General features: G+C 45.3%; 1 protein-coding gene across 1 annotated transcript; it reads right to left on the bottom strand.

Moving 5' to 3' along the window:
- Positions 1-6,981: 6,981 nt before the first annotated feature.
- Positions 6,982-10,728, bottom strand: rchy1 (ring finger and CHY zinc finger domain containing 1). The gene is made up of 9 exons (XM_079345971.1): positions 10,596-10,728; positions 9,990-10,109; positions 9,395-9,510; positions 9,140-9,218; positions 9,014-9,058; positions 8,864-8,922; positions 8,549-8,578; positions 7,824-7,944; positions 6,982-7,733 (listed from the first exon to the last, which is right to left on the bottom strand). Exons 1-9 carry the CDS (start codon positions 10,644-10,646, stop codon positions 7,518-7,520), a joined length of 837 nt encoding a protein of 278 aa, XP_079202097.1. The 5' UTR covers positions 10,647-10,728; the 3' UTR covers positions 6,982-7,517.
- Positions 10,729-17,978: the final 7,250 nt, after the last annotated feature.

Consider the following 17,978-nt stretch of genomic DNA (forward strand, 5'->3'; position numbering starts at 1 on the left):
CATCTTCCTGTGAAGTTATTTTAGCAGTTTGCTGTCAGTCAGACCACCAATGATGAACAGTCAGTTCAAACTGTAACCGTTATGGATTCAAAAAAAGCATTGTCATGCTTTAACATGCTGCGACATTGCCTGGGTGGCTACTTGAGTCTACATCCTGAAGTGACTGCCTACACATAATCACTGTTTAATGTGTAATACTGGCTCCCAGTCTAAGGTCCTGGGCCAAAGATGTCAGGGGGAGCACGAGGTCCGCTCTTGTCAACATCAGATTTGCACATATTAAAGGCAGACAGTGTAACATGTGACACATTAGAGGCCAAACACCCTCCATCGCAAGCTTAAAAAAATAAGTCTTTCTTTTTTTCCTCATCGATTCAACAAATCAGAAAATGCCACTTCCAAATATTTTTTACTAATATCTGATTGGTCTGACCCATAGACTGTCAAATTAAGCATATGGAGATGCAGCTAGAGGTTTTCTGATCAATTCAAAGCTCTGTTAACATTTACAGTCTGGTTGAGACGGTCACTTCACCGTACACGGCCTACTTGTTGAGCGGGAGACTCACTCGGTCTGGAATTTTAAATGTTATTTTATGTCAAAGTTTAGTAGCTACTATAACAAAGTGGTTTAGCTGGATGTCTGCATCCATGCAAGAGCTTTGTCCAGTGTCCTAACTCCCTTCCAGCACAGCTTGTTAAATGAGAGAGAGAAACTCGCTGATCGCTCATGAGAAGGTCGTAACAGCTGGACTGGATATGAATGAATTTGTTAGGGTGTTTCAATGAAGAAATGGATCCTGTGGGAAACATATTTTAAGAACTGCAGTATGTCCTGAGAGGGGTGTAATGGAAAAAAAATTAGAAATGTCATGCTACATTGAGGAAAATAAATTGTAAGATTCCATGTTAGACGAATGACAAATTAGTTTAATTTCACATGAAAATAAAAAACATTCAAATTAAATCAACTCCAGATGTAGGTATGAAAGTAATGCATCATATCATTTTACTTTAGCTCCATATAAAAACAAAATGATCCATCTTGTAGTTTAGTCATAACACTTAACTTTAGTCAGTCTCTGTTTGTGTTAAACTCCTTTGTACGAGGAATGTCGCTGGAGGAGAGCAGCTGCTTCAGTATGGTGGTGTGCTGGATCGAAAGCTTACACATTTCATTTAAAGGTCAGATTTTCTCTTCATCCAGTTTAAAGAAGTCTCAGAGCTCCTCTTCAACATGCGTGTGAAGTGTGTTGTTGTAAATCCACTCTGATCCTGTATTTGATCATGTCTATAAACCCCTCTATTTCAGCCCTGCTCAGAACAGGCTGTTTCTGTGTCTGTAGCTTTAAATATGTAAATGAGCTGTGTCTGACCACGCCCCCTCTCTGGAAGGGCTCGGGTGTACTCTCTGCTTTCTGGTGAGAAGGCAGACTCCCAGCTGTGGGAGTGTCACCCACCTGGGGGAGGGGCTACTGCCCTTTGTGATGTCATGAAGGGAACATCTCCAAACGGCCTGTTTGAGCACACATTTTCTGAAAAGTGGAGCAGGCAGAGAAGTTAGAGAAACATGAAGACGAGTGTTTGACAGAACATGTGACATTTAAAGGTCCTTTGAATCTCACATACATTATGAGACATTACATGTACAGACTCACACATGTATCATCTTCTCTTTAGATTATGAACGTAAGTAGAGGTACTGTATAGTGCTTCTGGTTTCTGTTAAACCACCACTGCTCATGGCAGGGAATACTTCAATGGTCTAAATAATCCAGAACCAGACACTCAGGATGGTTTGAAAAGTATAAAGGTTCAATTCATTGGGCTAGAAACATTTTAAACATACCAACACGTATCGGGCTGTGCCTTCACTACACCCAGAAGAATGGTGAATGGACTTGAGCTTGTCTATTTCGTTTCTATTCTTGTGACTACTCAAAGCTCTTTCACACTTAGGTCACACCTACACATTCACACACTGATGGTAGAGGCTGCTGCAGAGTAAAGAGTCCATCAGTATTAACTCATCCATTCATACACATTCACACACTGATGGTAGAGGCTGCTGCAGAGTGAAGAGTCCATCAGTATTAACTCATCCATTCATACACATTCACACACTGATGGTAGAGGCTGCTGCAGAGTAAAGAGTCCATCAGTATTAACTCATCCATTCATACACATTCACACACTGATGGTAGAGGCTGCTGCAGAGTAAAGAGTCCATCAGTATTAACTCATCCATTCATACACATTCACACACTGATGGTAGAGGCTGCTGCAGAGTAAAGAGTCCATCAGTATTAACTCGTCCATTCATACACATTTACACACTGATGGTAGAGGCTGCTGCAGAGTAAAGAGTCCATCAGTATTAACTCGTCCATTCATACACATTTACACACTGATGGTAGAGGCTGCTGCAGAGTAAAGAGTCCATCAGTATGAACTCATCCATTCATACACTGCAGATGAAGCAGCGGGAGCAACTTGAGTTAAGTGACACATCAGACATGTGGGAGAGCTGGGGATCAAACCCCTGACCTTCTAATCCAGTGGTTCCCAAAGTTAAGGTCACAAGACACTGAAGGGTGGGGCGCAAGGTTCCTTCGAAAAGCATACGAAAAGGAAAAATGACTTACAATTGCAAATTTTGAATATGAAAAAAAGTAGTTCAGGAGATGCACCGCTGGGGTCCCCAGTCTCTAACAACTTATTCTGTCGGTCAGGGGTCAGAAAGTTTGGGTTCCCCTGTTCAAACCAATACAAAGAAGGCACAAGCCCTTGGGGTATTTTAAATATGTCGAGCCTGATGAATGAAAGGCTTCTTTGATTTATTGCTAGCTTAAAGTGGAATCTGCAGCAGACAGTGGAAACTGGTGAACATGACTTCAAATAATGCGTCTTGTGTTAAATACGATGCATGATGAGTTTATAACAAAGAGATTTAGACAACATGAAGTTTAAGTTTAAACCAGATGGTTCACACCCAAACCACAAAACACATGTTTACTGTGTGCTCAAGAATAAATGCCTCGGGCTCAAACCTTCTCTCATTATCTCTTCACTTTTCTTATTTTAGCTCTTCCTCATTTCATTGTGTCAGGAGAGTAAAAATGATTTAGTTAAATTGTTTGCTTGTCAGTGTAGAAGCATGAAGTGCTCTACGAACATGAACCAATGATAATGGTTTATTGCGCCCACACCTTTCAGCAAGCCGTATAAAAAAAGTTCAAGACTCGGCGAGAAGCAGTGAGCATTCAGTCGAGCCTTTCAAGAGAGTCGGTCTGCTGGATCCACGTTCACCGCAGGGACATCATCGAGCTCAGACCAGGTAAGTCCTACAGCATGAGGACTACTGTGTGTATGCGTTCATGATGGCTGATGTTTCATTGTTTTTCATGTACGCTTCTGCTCGTACAGTTTCAACCTCATAAGGTACAGCGGGAAGTCTGAAAGGAACACATTTAGTCTCTCCTATTGCAGCCATAACTCTATAAAGAAAAGGATGTTCATTGTAGTGTTGGAGCCAAGACCACTGTAACCGAGACCGAGACAAGACCAAGACATTTAGGGATCCAGACTGAGATAAGACCAAGACATTTAGGGATCGAGACTGAGATAAGACCAAGACATTTAGAGATCGAGACTGAGATAAGACCAAGACATTTAGGGATAGAGACCGAGATAAGACCAAGACATTTAGGGATCGAGACTGAGATAAGACCAAGACATTTAGGGATCCAGACTGAGATAAGACCAAGACATTTAGGGATCCAGACTGAGACAAGACCAAGACATTTAGAGATCGAGACTGAGATAAGACCAAGACATTTAGGGATAGAGACAAGACCAAGACATTTAGAGATCGAGACAAGACCAAGACATTTAGGGATCGAGACAAGACCAAGACATTTAGGGATAGAGACCGAGACAAGACCAAGACATTTAGAGATCGAGACAAGACCAAGACATTTAGAGATCGAGACAAGACCAAGACATTTAGGGATCCAGACTGAGACAAGACCAAGACATTTAGGGATCGAGACCGAGACAAGACCAAGACATTTAGGGATCGAGACCGAGACAAGACCAAGACATTTAGAGATCGAGACAAGACCAAAACATTTAGGGATCCAGACTGAGACAAGACCAAGACATTTAGAGATCGAGACAAGACCAAGACATTTAGAGATCGAGACAAGACCAAGACATTTAGGGATCGAGACCGAGACAAGACCAAGACATTTAGGGATCCAGACCGAGACAAGACCAAGACATTTAGCGATCGAGACAAGACCAAAACATTTAGGGATCGAGACAAGACCAAAACATTTAGGGATCCAGACTGAGACAAGACCAAGACATTTAGGGATCGAGACCGAGACAAGACCAAGACATTTAGGGATCGAGACCGAGACAAGACCAAGACATTTAGAGATCGAGACAAGACCAAAACATTTAGGGATCCAGACTGAGACAAGACCAAGACATTTAGAGATCGAGACAAGACCAAAACATTTAGGGATCCAGACCGAGACAAGACCAAGACATTTAGGGATCAAGACCGAGATAAGACCAAGACATTTAGGGATCGAGACCGAGACAAGACCAAGACATTCAGGGATCGAGACCGAGACAAGACCAAGACATTTAGGGATCGAGACCGAGACAAGACCAAGACATTTAGAGATCGAGACAAGACCAAAACATTTAGGGATCCAGACTGAGACAAGACCAAGACATTTAGGGATCGAGACCGAGACAAGACCAAGACATTTAGGGATCGAGACCGAGACAAGACCAAGACATTTAGAGATCGAGACAAGACCAAAACATTTAGGGATCCAGACTGAGACAAGACCAAGACATTTAGAGATCGAGACAAGACCAAAACATTTAGGGATCCAGACCGAGACAAGACCAAGACATTTAGGGATCAAGACCGAGATAAGACCAAGACATTTAGGGATAGAGACCGAGACAAGACCAAAATCATAAATGTCACTGAACGTGACTCATCTCGTGTGCAGCAGGCATGTCAGTCACTTAGAGCGTGGCACCGGGTAGGTTGAGGGTGACACCATGGTATAAAATCTGTGGCTCAGTGTTCGTTGATCTTCGATGTGTCCTTTGGCAACACTCTTAACCACGAATTGCTCCAGCTGCTTTGTCGACAGCAAATGAATGTGCATGAAAAGACTCGAGACCGATTTCAACAACTACAACACGAGTTCAGTGGAAAGTCATCAACAAGCTACTCTCCATTTAACAGGGACAACAGAGGAAGCAGTGATGGCGGTTCTGAGGGTTCTACTTTTCTCCGTCCTCATGGTGACTGCAGCGCTAGCTAAACCAGTGAGTAGCTGAACGGTTCGGCTTTCATCATAAAATGCAATCGAAGAGGACGTGTGAGTAGTCTGACAATATTCCTCATTCTTGATACAGGTCAATCTGAGCGAGGCGGAGGATCAATCCAGCGAGTCTACTGAGGAGAACTCATCAGAGGAGGACAGCCATCCTGTTGAGCCTTCACGTCATGAGACTCTGCAGCCTGCTAACACCCCCGATGTCATCGTGTTGACTGAACCGTCAGAGGAGGAAAACACCCCTGTTGAGCCTTCACATCACGGGACCCAGCAGCCCACAAACACCCCCGATATCATCGTGTTGACGGAACCACAGATCACTGCAGACATGCTCCCGTCTCTAGATGCAACCATTTCTCCAAATGATATTTCAGTCCTGCCAGACCACATGGCTCTGCAAACCTCCTCTGTCTCAAACACCATGCAGCCCCTACCAGCCGACCCCTCACAGACCGCCTCGGGGACAGACATTTTTCAGGACAGCCCTGCGACCGATCCTGCACAGGGTTCGATAATTGGGGATGTTCTCCCAGTCTCCGAGGTAACTCTGGACGCCGGGCTTACAGAAACTCATAATGGCACAAACCAACCACAAGCCACCGCCACATACCGAGAACACCCCCTTGTTACCACAGCTCCAGCCCTGTCTGTCCCCATGGCAACTGCAGAGACCACTGTTCCTGTCTGTATCACTTTCCAGTTCGCTACCTCCGGTTCGCCTGATCCTCCGAGAGGAGATAGCATGCGACGCAAGTAACACAAACATTGGTTTAAAGTTTCAGACTATTGTTGTACATTGTACTCTGATTACTTTGTGTATCTTAACTCCACATTTAGAGAGTGGTGATCTGCTTTTAGTCAGACGGTGCATGTGTGATGACTGCTATATCAGTTCAAGTGAACCCTCTCTGTACTCTCGGAGCTTTATAAACCTACAGCTCTTCATCTGTCAACGTGATAAATGTAATGATGTGCTCATGTGAGCAGCTGGAAATAAAAATGTGACGTGATTAATGTTCTTATGTCTCCGTTACGACCTCCTGAAACAAAATAAAACCCAGGCTCAAAGCATGGAGACCGAAAACACACAAAGACGAGACACAGATTCAAAGTTCAACCCCGAGCTTTATTCAAGTTAATCCCCCCAAAGCAATCCAAGAGAAATAAGAGAGAAAAAGAAGGAAAGATGCCGAGCCAAACGTGTCACGGGTCATCGCTCTCCACACCTCCCCCTAAAAACTACCTACATGTTCTGGAGCTTGTTTATCTTTTGTCTAATGCCTCAAAGCTCATGTGTGAAGAAATGAAGTTAAAACTGATTTTTAAAAAAAGAAAAGAAAAAAAGGGTTACAAAAGCTCCGCCCCACATGGATGCATCAAGTGTGTGTGTCCCCCTGATCTCGCCTCCTTTCTCCCTGAGCACAAACTGCACTCAAGTGTGCAGCAGCGGGGCCGGTAGAGTCAAGCAGAGTGAGAGAGAGAGCGAGACAGAGAGAGAGAGAGAAGAGAGTGTTTATTGGGAGTTGTAGTTCTTACATTGTAAACATCCTCAAACTTCACACGTCAACGAACAAAGACGTCAAAAGCAGACGAGGAGGATGGAAAGAGACGCCTCGTCACAGACGTATCAGGAGAACTTTCATTTGGATCCAACATATTTAGACGTGGATGGGTTGTGGAGTGGGGGTTGTGCCGGTCCAGTACTGGGTAAATGTACGACGTACGGCACAATCCCTGAGCTGAATGAAAACACTGATTTTATACCATCAAAAAAACAGACAGCTGTTTTTATCATTCACAGAGCCTCGGCCCTCGAGTGAGACAGTCAATGTGGTCAGGTAGAAAATGACTTCCCGTCCTCTTAGTGGGAAAATGTGGCAGCATGTTAGTCCGATGGGCGGGGCTAGAAATCTTTCAGAGGTGCATCCTTCATCTCATAGGATGCACGCTCGGATAGGTTCCCGCCCTGCAGACGATGAGCAGCTACAGAAGACGTGACTCTAGATGGGTTCTTTCTCTCAGCGGTGCGGTCTACTCTCACACTTCAACCAACCCGTCACACACGTAGCTCCGCCAGCCAGGCAGGCAGACAAATGTCTCCAGTTAAAATTTAAAACTAATCAGGCACTGCGATTGGCTGCAGAGCTAATTCGACGAGGTCGACTGCGTTTGATCCTGCCGCTCGGGCTCCGTGTCAGTTTCTGCGTCGGGCTCGCCGTCTGGTTGCCCGGGCGGATCTTGTGGAGGCTGCTGGATGAGTCCTCCGTCCTGAGCCGTGTTATAGGAGCCGCAGCCGCTGCACTTCATCCCCAGCACGTGGAAGGACACCGTGCAGTGGACTTGGCAATCATTACATATAATCTACATGGAGGAGAAACACACAACATGAAGATAACACACACACACACACCTGCTCCAGCTCCAGTCTTCATAATGTTATTCAGGTCTTACTTTGACGGTGGCTCCTTGGTACTCGGTGGGCATTGGAGACAGGGAAATCTCTTTGTCTATCTGATCCCAGTGAGCCTCCATGTTCCACGCAGAGTGCATGCACAGAGGGCAGCGATATGCTCTGAAACCACAAATAACACACTGACGCCTTGTCCACACGTAGCCGGGTTTTTGTAAAAACGAACATCCTGCCCCCTCCGTCTAGAAAAAAACTTCATCAACACGTAACAGCAGAAGTGCGTTTTTAAGCACGCCGGTTTCTGAATGTAAACAGGTCGCATATGTGACGTTTAGAAAGGTAAAACCCCGGTTAGTGACGTCCACATGCAAACCCATAAACAGAGAATTCACAAATCTTCATTCTGGTCGGAGGTTTTTAAAAGCTTCGTTGTTGATGCTGTAAATCTGTGTTTTCGTGAGGACGAGAGGCCGAAACGTAGAACGCTGTTTTGTGAGATACCCGGCTGCGTGTAGTCAGAGGCATCACTCAGCACTACTCTGACTTCCAGCAGAATAGAGAGAAGGTTTGTGCTCCTCCTGGAAATATCAGGAGATTTTCTGCAGGTGTCAAAGAGAAGCGTCTCCCGAGGTGGGGAATGGGAAACCTTTGTTACGATACATCAGGATCAATATGGACGTAGAAAGGCGTGCTGCCAGCTGAGCTCACGATAAAAGCAGCCTGAACAGGTCGACTAAACAATCCCCAGGTTAAAGGTCATACGTACCCAGTTCTGACCATGTCATCAAAGCAGGTCCTGCAAACAGACATGGAGAGACGTGTTCAGCTGTTAGCAGAACGATGATGGAGAACAGAAAGTTTAACGACTGGATAAATGATTGGGAACGTTTCAAATGTTTCCAACTCTTCGTATTCGCTGTCTCAGTGTTTTTAAGACTAAACAGCTGTGAACAGGCGTCATTGAGGGCGCTCTCACGCTTGACCTTGAAGTCGTGCTTTATGTGAAAACGCCCGCAGCCTATATTTACATAGTACGACTGAAGAGCACAAAGTGGGCGAACGACGAAGCGGGAAACCTTACTTGTGTAAAAGATGGCCGCATGGAAGAACGTGAGCCATGATTCTGGATGTATGGATATCCTGTCCAGGTAGAAGAAAGGGTTAAAATGGACAAAATGTCGGGTAACCTCACTCTGGATAACTTCCTCCTAATGTGGGAATATTTCCTTACCTCCATACACACTGGACAGTTCTGCCTCGAGACGTTCTCAACGCACTGCAACGTGAAAAATCAAAGCTGTGACGTGGCTGACATCGTCAAACACATCAAACACTGCGAGTCCTCGTACATACTCACTTTGTGGTTTCCTCGCAGATCCTGGGCTAAACACAGATTACACTTCTCACAATGGAAATACTTTTCCCGGGGCCCGATCCTGTGTGGAGTCAGGACAGCACGGTGTCATCATGCTCAACACTCGAATACATGAACCTCAGTGCATGTAAGCACAGTCTAAACTGTTTTCACTGTGGAGAGCTAATCTCCCTTTCTTTATTCTTTATTGAGACAGAAAAATAAAACATGTGTCACAAAACGTCCCACTGTGCTCACCTGCATATCCCACAAGGCTGACAGTGGTACTGTTTCTTATCCTTGTCAAACAAGTGGCAAATGTTGCAGTAATACTCCCCGAACTGCACGTTACACTGCTCGCAAGTTTGTTGTGCCTAAAAAGAAGAAGAAATGCTTTGTTAATCCCACGAGAGGAAATCACTTTTATGCTCCGTTATATTGATGCCCCACACACCACACACACACACACACACACACACACACACACACACACACACACACACACACACACACACACACACACACACACACACACACACTTGAAAGAGCCTGCGAGCAGTTTGGGGTTCGGTGCCTTGCTCAAGGAAAACTCTGCAGTGCTCAGCACATTACCGCTGCACATCTGTCCTCACTGGGAATTGAACTGGCAACCACCCAAGTTCCTACTGTACGGACTGCTGCTGCACAAAGACGGAGCTACTTCCTCCTCTAGCACAACTCAGAATCAGAATCTATTTACTGCCATTGCACAAGTACATCCAAACTGAAGAAGAAGTTGCTCCCACAATCACCGTCCATAAGAGCAGTGGAAAGGTGTCTCTTTGGCTCCACGTGAGGCCTGTGAGCGTCTTACCTGCTGCATGGTGTGACACTCGCAGCACTGCACCTCTCTCACTTTGAATCGATCCATCTGGTGGCTCTCCTCCGCATCGTGGCACAGCCGACACACGTACAGTTTTCCACAGCAGGGAGCCTGCAGTGAACACGTGATGACCAGGTGTTACCTGTGCAGGGTCTCGTGCACCTCACAGCCCAAAACATAACATGGCAGACACACACTTTCTACTCTGCGGGGTTTCAAATGATAATAAACACGCTTAACTTTATTAATAAGAACGTTCACATTCACAGATCTGACCCCGGAAGAAACATATATACAGTTTTCAAACACGTCCACATGATACATCCCCCCCCTCCATTTTTTTTTACAGGGATGCATTTCTCGACCTAACAGCTGAACCTCGGTGCAGACAGCTCGTCTGAATGATTCCCGCCCCTGTGAAGGTTTTGAAGCTGCTTTAAATGTCAAAGTGAAACATGTACTTCATGATGTTATATAACGGCTCAGTTTGAAGAGCTAACTGCGGCTAACGCGCTTTAACCTGCGTAAAGTTCTTAAAACAGAACACTTCTCTCTTTAGATCGATCACACAGCACACGTTTTAAAACCTTCACTCACTTTCAACAAGCAGCTGCGTACATAGTGCTCACAGCCAGCGGGGGAAGCCATGATTCCTCCAGAGATGGGACTCTTCTTCTTCGAACGCGAGGACGGAACCCTCCTGCTCTTCTTCGTCGGTGTCAGCGAGCACACAGCGACACTGCCACCTATCGGTCCAGAGTCGCACGTGCGTTACCCGCGTGCAGGGTTGTTGTTCATCCACTAAAAATAACATAAATGTAGATTAATTTAAGTTACGGTGAATTTTACCCGCTTACTGACCCTCTTAAACTGCTGAATAATATAATATATACTTTTTTCTGTTACTGGTCTGAATCATTATTATGTTATTAATATTATTTGTATTGTCATTTCAAACACTTATGATGTTTTTTTTCACTCATCACCATGCAGAACTTTAACTACTTCTCGCTGCATGATGTTACAAAATTGGGTTAGCAGACACTAACAAACAGACAGGCGCCGCTGGTGTAGTGGTATCATGCAAGATTCCCATTCTTGCGACCCGGGTTCGATTCCCGGGCGGCGCACTCGTTTTATTCCGTTAGTGTCCGACCATAGTGTTTGAATCAATGACTCCCAAAGGGGATAATTAATCGATATTGCATTGATTAATTATCCCATATATATATATATATATATATATATATATATATATATATATTATTCATTTATTACTTGTTACTTACTAATTGTTCCTGTTTTTATTTACGTTTTAATTTAAGTACTATACGTTATTATTTAACAAAATTGTTTTATTAATTCATGCATTTATTCCAGCATTATTTCATCATTTCTTTTTCTTGCATTCATTGACACTTTTTAAAACAAATTCATTTTGTGTTAATTTATTTCTGCATTTATTAAGTACTATTAGCACTACTACCATGTTTCTAATGATACACAGCTTCATGCAAATGGGTGAAGTATCCCTTTAAGTAGCTTGAAGACAAAACGTAGAAGCAGCAAAGACAGAGAAAAAAAATAAAAAACAACATTTCAAAATACAAAATCGATAAAGAAGAGCTGAGACAGTGTTTTCAGACGGATGTAAACAGTGGACAAATACTCAGGGAATACAGTGATCATAGTGCAATAAGGGACAGAGATACCGCAGGAAATAAAAAGTAACCAGAGATGTATAAAAAAAAGATATACAAGAAGAATAAAGTAATAATCGGGCTCAGCACTTCCCTGTGCAACTGGCTGCTGGACTTCCTCAGCGAGAGGCCTCAGACTGTGCAGGTTGGTGGCAACGCATCAAAAACCACCATCCTGAGCACTGGGGGCCCCCAAGGCTGTGTGCTCAGCCCCCTGCTCTTCACGCTGCTGACCCACGATTGCACTCCATCCTTCAGCAGCAACCACATTGTGAAGTTTGCAGACGACACAACAGTGGTCGGTCTCATCTCCAACAACGATGAGACGCACTACAGGATGGAGGTGGGCCAACTGGCCATGTGGTGCAAAAACAACAACCTCTTCCTGAATATCCACAAGACCAAGGAGGTTGTTGTCGACTTCCGGAGGGCCCCCACTCCCAAACTCCCCCTGACCATCGGCGGTGCTGCTGTGGAGAGAGTGAGCAGCACCAAGTTCCTGGGGGTCCACATCAGTGAGGATCTCTCCTGGACAGCCAACACCACATCACTGGCCAAGAAGTCCCAGCAGCGCCTCTACTTCCTCCGTAAGCTGAAGAGAGCACGAGCATCCCGACCCATCATGTGCTCCTTCTACAGAGGCACCATCGAGAGCATCCTGACCAGCTGCATCACTGTGTGGCTGGGGAGCTGCACTGCTGCCAACCACAAGACCCTGCAGCGCACAGTGAAGGCGGCTGAACGGATCATCGGTGTCCCGCTCCCCTCTCTTCTGGACCTCTACGGCACCCGCCTCACCCGCAAAGCAACCCGCATTGTGAGTGACCCCACCCACCCCTCACACAGCCTCTTCAGCCTCCTGCCATCGGGGAGACGGTACCGCAGCCTGCGGGCCGGCTCTACCAGACTGAGAAACAGCTTCTTCCACCAAGCTGTCAGGAAGCTGAACTCTCTCCCCTCTCTTCCCTCCCCTCTGCCCCCATGAACACTGAACATTGGACCCTCCTCCTGTTTGAACATTGAAACAGAACCCTGGTCACTTATTGCACATTGCACGCATGCACAAGTTTCACTTTTCTTATAATCTGGTTCTATACTCCATTTTATTTAACTTAATACTTTTGCACATTTAGGTTTATTAATGTAAATATTATTTATCTTTTTTACCTTGTTTTATTTTATTTATCTTTTTCTTATCTACATTGCACCGTGGGGAAACGTAATTTCGATTTCACTGTATGTCTGACATATTTTGGAATTGACAAATAAAGAACCTTGAACCTTGAATTGTGCATGAAGACCAAATAAAGCAGAATAATTGTTTACTTCTACAGTTCTACTTTATTTATTTCTGTCCGCTGAATGAGTGAACGAATATGATATGTAGAGTTTCATTTAAACATGGACGAAACCCATGTAATATATGTTTTTGCTAAGTACTTACATTACCTTAAAGCAGTGGTGTCCAAACTTTTTTTCTTGCGGGCCAAAATTGTCGTGTTAGAATCGCTCACGGGCCACAGGGTTTTTTTGTTTTAAATATTGGAAGGAACTTTTTGTATTTTGACCTCTTCAAAAAATAATGTAAGTACACAATAACTAATTGCAGTGAGAAACTGTTGTTCACATTTTTTGGAAAGAATAGTCAGGCTTTTATAGGTCTCCCTCGCTAACATGAAAAAGAAAAAAAGAATGAAATATGCCATCTGATGAGGCCTGGGGCCAAAATCTTCTGATTCTTCGATTTGAAGTCAAGGGCCACAAAAAATCCACCCGCCCGCTCTGCATTCATTTCTATTGAGGAAGGTCTATCCTCGATTACAATAATCATCACAACTCGCCGAATTTCACACGGTTTGTTTTGTTACAAACAGCAGAAATGTAGTTATAATACAGGACGCTTGACACGTTGAAAAATGTGTTTTCATGCCAAAATACTTTGTATTCTGCTCTAACAAAGACATATGGTAGGCTATGGCTTAAACATATAAATGAATTCATTTGAATTTATTTTAGTGAAGACACAAGTATGATTGTTCATTTGAATTCATTTCTTCCAGAAGACTCTCCCTCTCTGTAAGAAATTGTTTGGTGTATTATAGCACTTCATATGTGCAGACAAAATGCGCGTGTAGCGGCGTTCCACTCTCTGATTGGCTCCGTGCTCCGACACCGCCCACCGGCAGCTCTAAACAGCCAATCAAAAGAGCAGCCCGCGCCTCCTTAAAAAAACAAAAAACTTGAGAAAGAAACAAACGCCACAGTTTCACGCAGGGCGTGGTGACGTAACGCGACGACGACAAGGTTCAAGGTTCAAGGTTCTTTATTTGTCAAATATGCTCCATGTTAAACATACAGCACAGATGAAATTGCAATCCCCCCCAACCCCCAGTGCAAACCTGCAGTGCATAAAAAGAGCACTAAGAAATGTAGCAATAAAAAACAATACTATAAAACAGATAACTTAACTAAAGACATTTGGGACAACAAATAACGAACGACAGACAATTGACAGACAAGGGCACTTGTGAGTATTTCACCATGAGGTAGTATGTGGATAAATTAAAGTATTAACAATATAAACAGAGTGCAGATTAAGTTAAAAAGTGAGGTAGTGCGTTGTAGTGTAGCAAATAGTGCAGATAGTGCAAATAGCATAAACAATAAACGGCTGTGCAGAGTTTTTAGAGTGCATGAATTAGTGGAGCACTCGGGGGGGTGGAGGTGGAGGGGGGTGATGCCAGGTCCTGTAGGGGCAGACTGTGGCAGGAGGCAGAGGGGGGAAGGAGGGCAGAGGGGGGAAGGAGGGCAGAGGGGGGAAGGAGGCAGAGGGGGGAAGGAGGGCAGAGCGGGGGGGAAGGAGGCAGAGGGGGGGGAAGGAGGCAGAGGGGGGAAGGAGGCAGAGGGGGGAAGGAGGGCAGAGGGGGGAAGGAGGCAGAGGGGGGAAGGAGGCAGGGGGGGGGGGGGGGGGGGGGCAGAGGGGACGAGTGGGGGGGAGAGCAGGGAGGGAGTTGAGTCTCCTGACTGCCTGGTGGAATAAACTGTTCTTGAGCCTGCTGGTTCGAGCACGGAGACTCTGCAGTCTCCTCCCGGATGGCAGCAGGCTGAAGAGACTGTGAGAGAGAGAGAGCCAAGACACCAATGATCTTCTCAGCTGCTCTCACGATGCGCTGCAGAGTCTTACGGCAGGACACGGTGCAGGCGCCGTACCACGCGGTGATGCAGCTGGACAGGATGCTCTCAATGGTGCCTCTGTAGAATGTGTGCATGATGGAGGATGGGGCTCTTGCTCTCCTCAGTTTGCGGAGGAGGTAGAGGCGCTGGTGAGCTTTTTTGGCCAGTGATGCGGAGTTGAGGCTCCAGGACAGGTCTTCGGAGATGTGCACACCCAGGAACTTGGTGCTGCTCACCCTCTCCACTGCAGCACCGTCGATGGTCAGAGGAGCATGCTGGGTGTGCGTTCTCCTGAAGTCCACAACAATCTCCTTCGTCTTCTCCACGTTCAGATGGAGATTATTGTCCTTGCACCACAAGGCCAGCCTGCTCACCTCACTCCTGTAGATTGTCTCATCGTTGTTGTTGATGAGACCCACCACAGTCGTGTCGTCTGCAAACTTAACGAAGAGGTTGGAGCTGGAAGATGGGGCGCAGTCATGGGTCAGCAGAGTGAAGAGGAGGGGGCTCAGCACACATCCTTGGGGGGCCCCCGTGTTCATCATGATGTTTCTGCCGACCCGAACTGCCTGTGGTCTCCCTGTCAGGAAGTCCAGCAGCCAGTTGCACATGGGGGTGCTTAGGCCCAGGTTGTCAAGTTTGTGGATGAGCTGCTGCGGGATGATAGTGTTGAATGCTGAGCTGAAGTCGATGAACAGCATTCTGACGTGGGAGTCCTTGGTCTCCAGGTGGGTGAGGGCTGAGTGGAGGGCAGTGGAGATGGCGTCGTCGGTTGATCGGTTAGGCCGATATGCAAACTGGTAGGGGTCCAGGGTGGAGGGGAGGGCAGACTAGCTGCTCGAAGCACTTCATGAGGATGGGGGTTAGTGTGACCGGGCGGTAGTCATTGTAGCAGGATGGAGATTAATCAGAGCAGGGAGACGTATGAACTTCAAATCATACATTTAAAACCTACAAAGACAGATGTCACCAGATGTTAATCAATACTGATTAAATCAATCAAGACTTGTTAATAATTTACTCAAACGGTATGAAGTAACATCCGCCTGAACAGTGTACACTTACCCCATCACTACATTTAAAGTCAGCCGTTTGATTTTTTTCCACCTTTTGAAATATTGCTTTATACATCCTCACTGACGCTTTATGTTAACCTTTGTTTTTAAGAGATTAGCCGCTTTACTCAAGCTTGGCCTCTCAGCCTTCTTCCAGTCACAGGAATCTGCTGACATCCAGCTCAGACACACAAATGAATCCATGTTATCTGAGATTTTATTGACAAAGAGAGGATGGACTTTTCTCACGATTTGTAGACAGACGAGCGACACATGTGAAACATGCGTGACCTTTAAAACTAACAATCTCTATATTTCTAAAATCAGAGCTTTGACTCTGCTGGGTGTAAAAACTAAACGGCAGGGAAGGATTTGATCCGGTCAGAGTGTTGGGCTTTGCGTTTACAGAAATGTGAGCAGTGTGGATGAACTGGACATACACTCATGTTTGTGTCTGATGTTTTAACTTGAAGGTCCAATAAAACAGTCATTTCTTTTCAAGTTAAATAACATTTAATACACTTTAAACAAATGAGTTTAGCACAGCACCTATAAATGACTTTTTTTAAACCGCCTGTTTCAACAACTCGCTTATTGTCAAACAGGCCTATGAAGAGAAGGAGTGGAGACAGAAATATTTACAGCATACATACACATAAAAACAGATTTGGGTGACAGTGAGCGCACTGCAAAATATGATCTAAATCAAAAAAAAAAAAAAAGTGCATAAGTAGCGTTCATAATACATTTGGCCTGTAACCTCAGATTGCACAACTTCAGAAAGAGAAGCTTTTGAACTTTCTTTCGTTTAAATGTGCGCTCGTAGATGGAGACGTTTTCTCCCTCTTTAGACGTTTAGAGAGCCAAAGTAGTGTTTGTCACAAACATGTTATGGATAAAGCAGTGACGCACCTAACACTTCATATATTATCACCTTCATGTACATTTAAAAAGCAGGCAGCAGAGATCCCGCCCTCATTGGAAGGGCGAGGATGTGAGCGGCGAGGTCAGAGGTTGGTGCTGGTGGAGTTCAGGACGTCGTGCTGGATCTTGGCGTTGGCGGCTTTGGACAGGTCTCGCTGTGGAAGCGAAAAAGAGCAGCGATTAAAGTGGATTCTTCCTCGTGTACTGCACGTTTGAAAACAGGAGCGGGCGACTCGTTCTCTGCTTTACGTTCCTCCAGCTGCAGGAGGCACCGAGACACATCAATGTCACAACTCATTTAACTGTGAGCATGCAACGGTTAGTTAGACATAACAGAGGTGCCGGTGAGGGATCCCTCGGATCACATATTCAAAAAGGTTAATAATAAATTAAATATGATAAATTCAGCACTGTAAATAAAAAACTCTGACCTGGCAGAGAAGAAGCTTGAGTGACGTGATGTTGTCTCTGGAGAGGCAAAAAGAGTCCTTGTCCTCACAGACCATGTCCTTCAGGGATGTGGTCCAGCTGCTCCATGCACAAGATGATCTGCTTTTTTACGTCCGTGAACTCGGCGTACCGCCTCGCCTGGAACACGCGAGCGCAGACAAGACATTTGACAGGTACGGATTAGACGTGATGCTGACTGTGGTAAATCACTATTTTACCTGAAGACCCGTTAATGGGACTTCTGATATTAAATCCCCTGCATGCATTTAGATTTTTTTTTTCTAAGCAGCTCTGAAACGTCGATGCACGCTCTCACCTTCTCTTCGTTCTGGTTGGCGACGTGCTGCCGGAAGCTCTCAAGCTGCTTCCGGGAGGGGACGTGGAGCACAGGATGTCGCACAGGTCCTGGTCCTGATCCAGGAGAACCTTCAGCTTCTGAATCCGATAAGTCTTCTCCTTGGTCAGAGCCTCCACCTGTGTGCGGCTGTTTTTCTCCCGCTGGAGCATGCTGATGCCACTCTCCTGAGCACAGAGGAGAAAACTGCACCAGGGTTATTTTCGCTTCTGCACGCACATTATGACTCACGCTCAACCAAACAATGACGACTTCATTAGTGGATTAGAACAGAAACGTTTGAAGCATAAAGTGTGATCGTTTTCTACCAGGTCGGTGGAAG

This window comes from Symphodus melops, assembly GCF_947650265.1.
Source record: "Symphodus melops genome assembly, chromosome: 1".
NCBI classification, from domain to species: domain Eukaryota; kingdom Metazoa; phylum Chordata; class Actinopteri; order Labriformes; family Labridae; genus Symphodus; species Symphodus melops.

Bases quoted from the DNA above. Each gene is read 5' to 3' on its own strand.
- rchy1 (XM_079345971.1), bottom strand. From the start codon at position 10,646: ATGGCTTCCCCCGCTGGCTGTGAGCACTATGTACGCAGCTGCTTGTTG. The intron at 7,945-8,548 runs GTACGTATGACC...TTGTGGTTTCAG, and splicing joins GATGACATGGTCAGAACTGG to AGCATATCGCTGCCCTCTGT. The intron at 7,734-7,823 runs GTAAGACCTGAA...TCCTCCATGTAG, and splicing joins ACCAAGGAGCCACCGTCAAA to ATTATATGTAATGATTGCCA.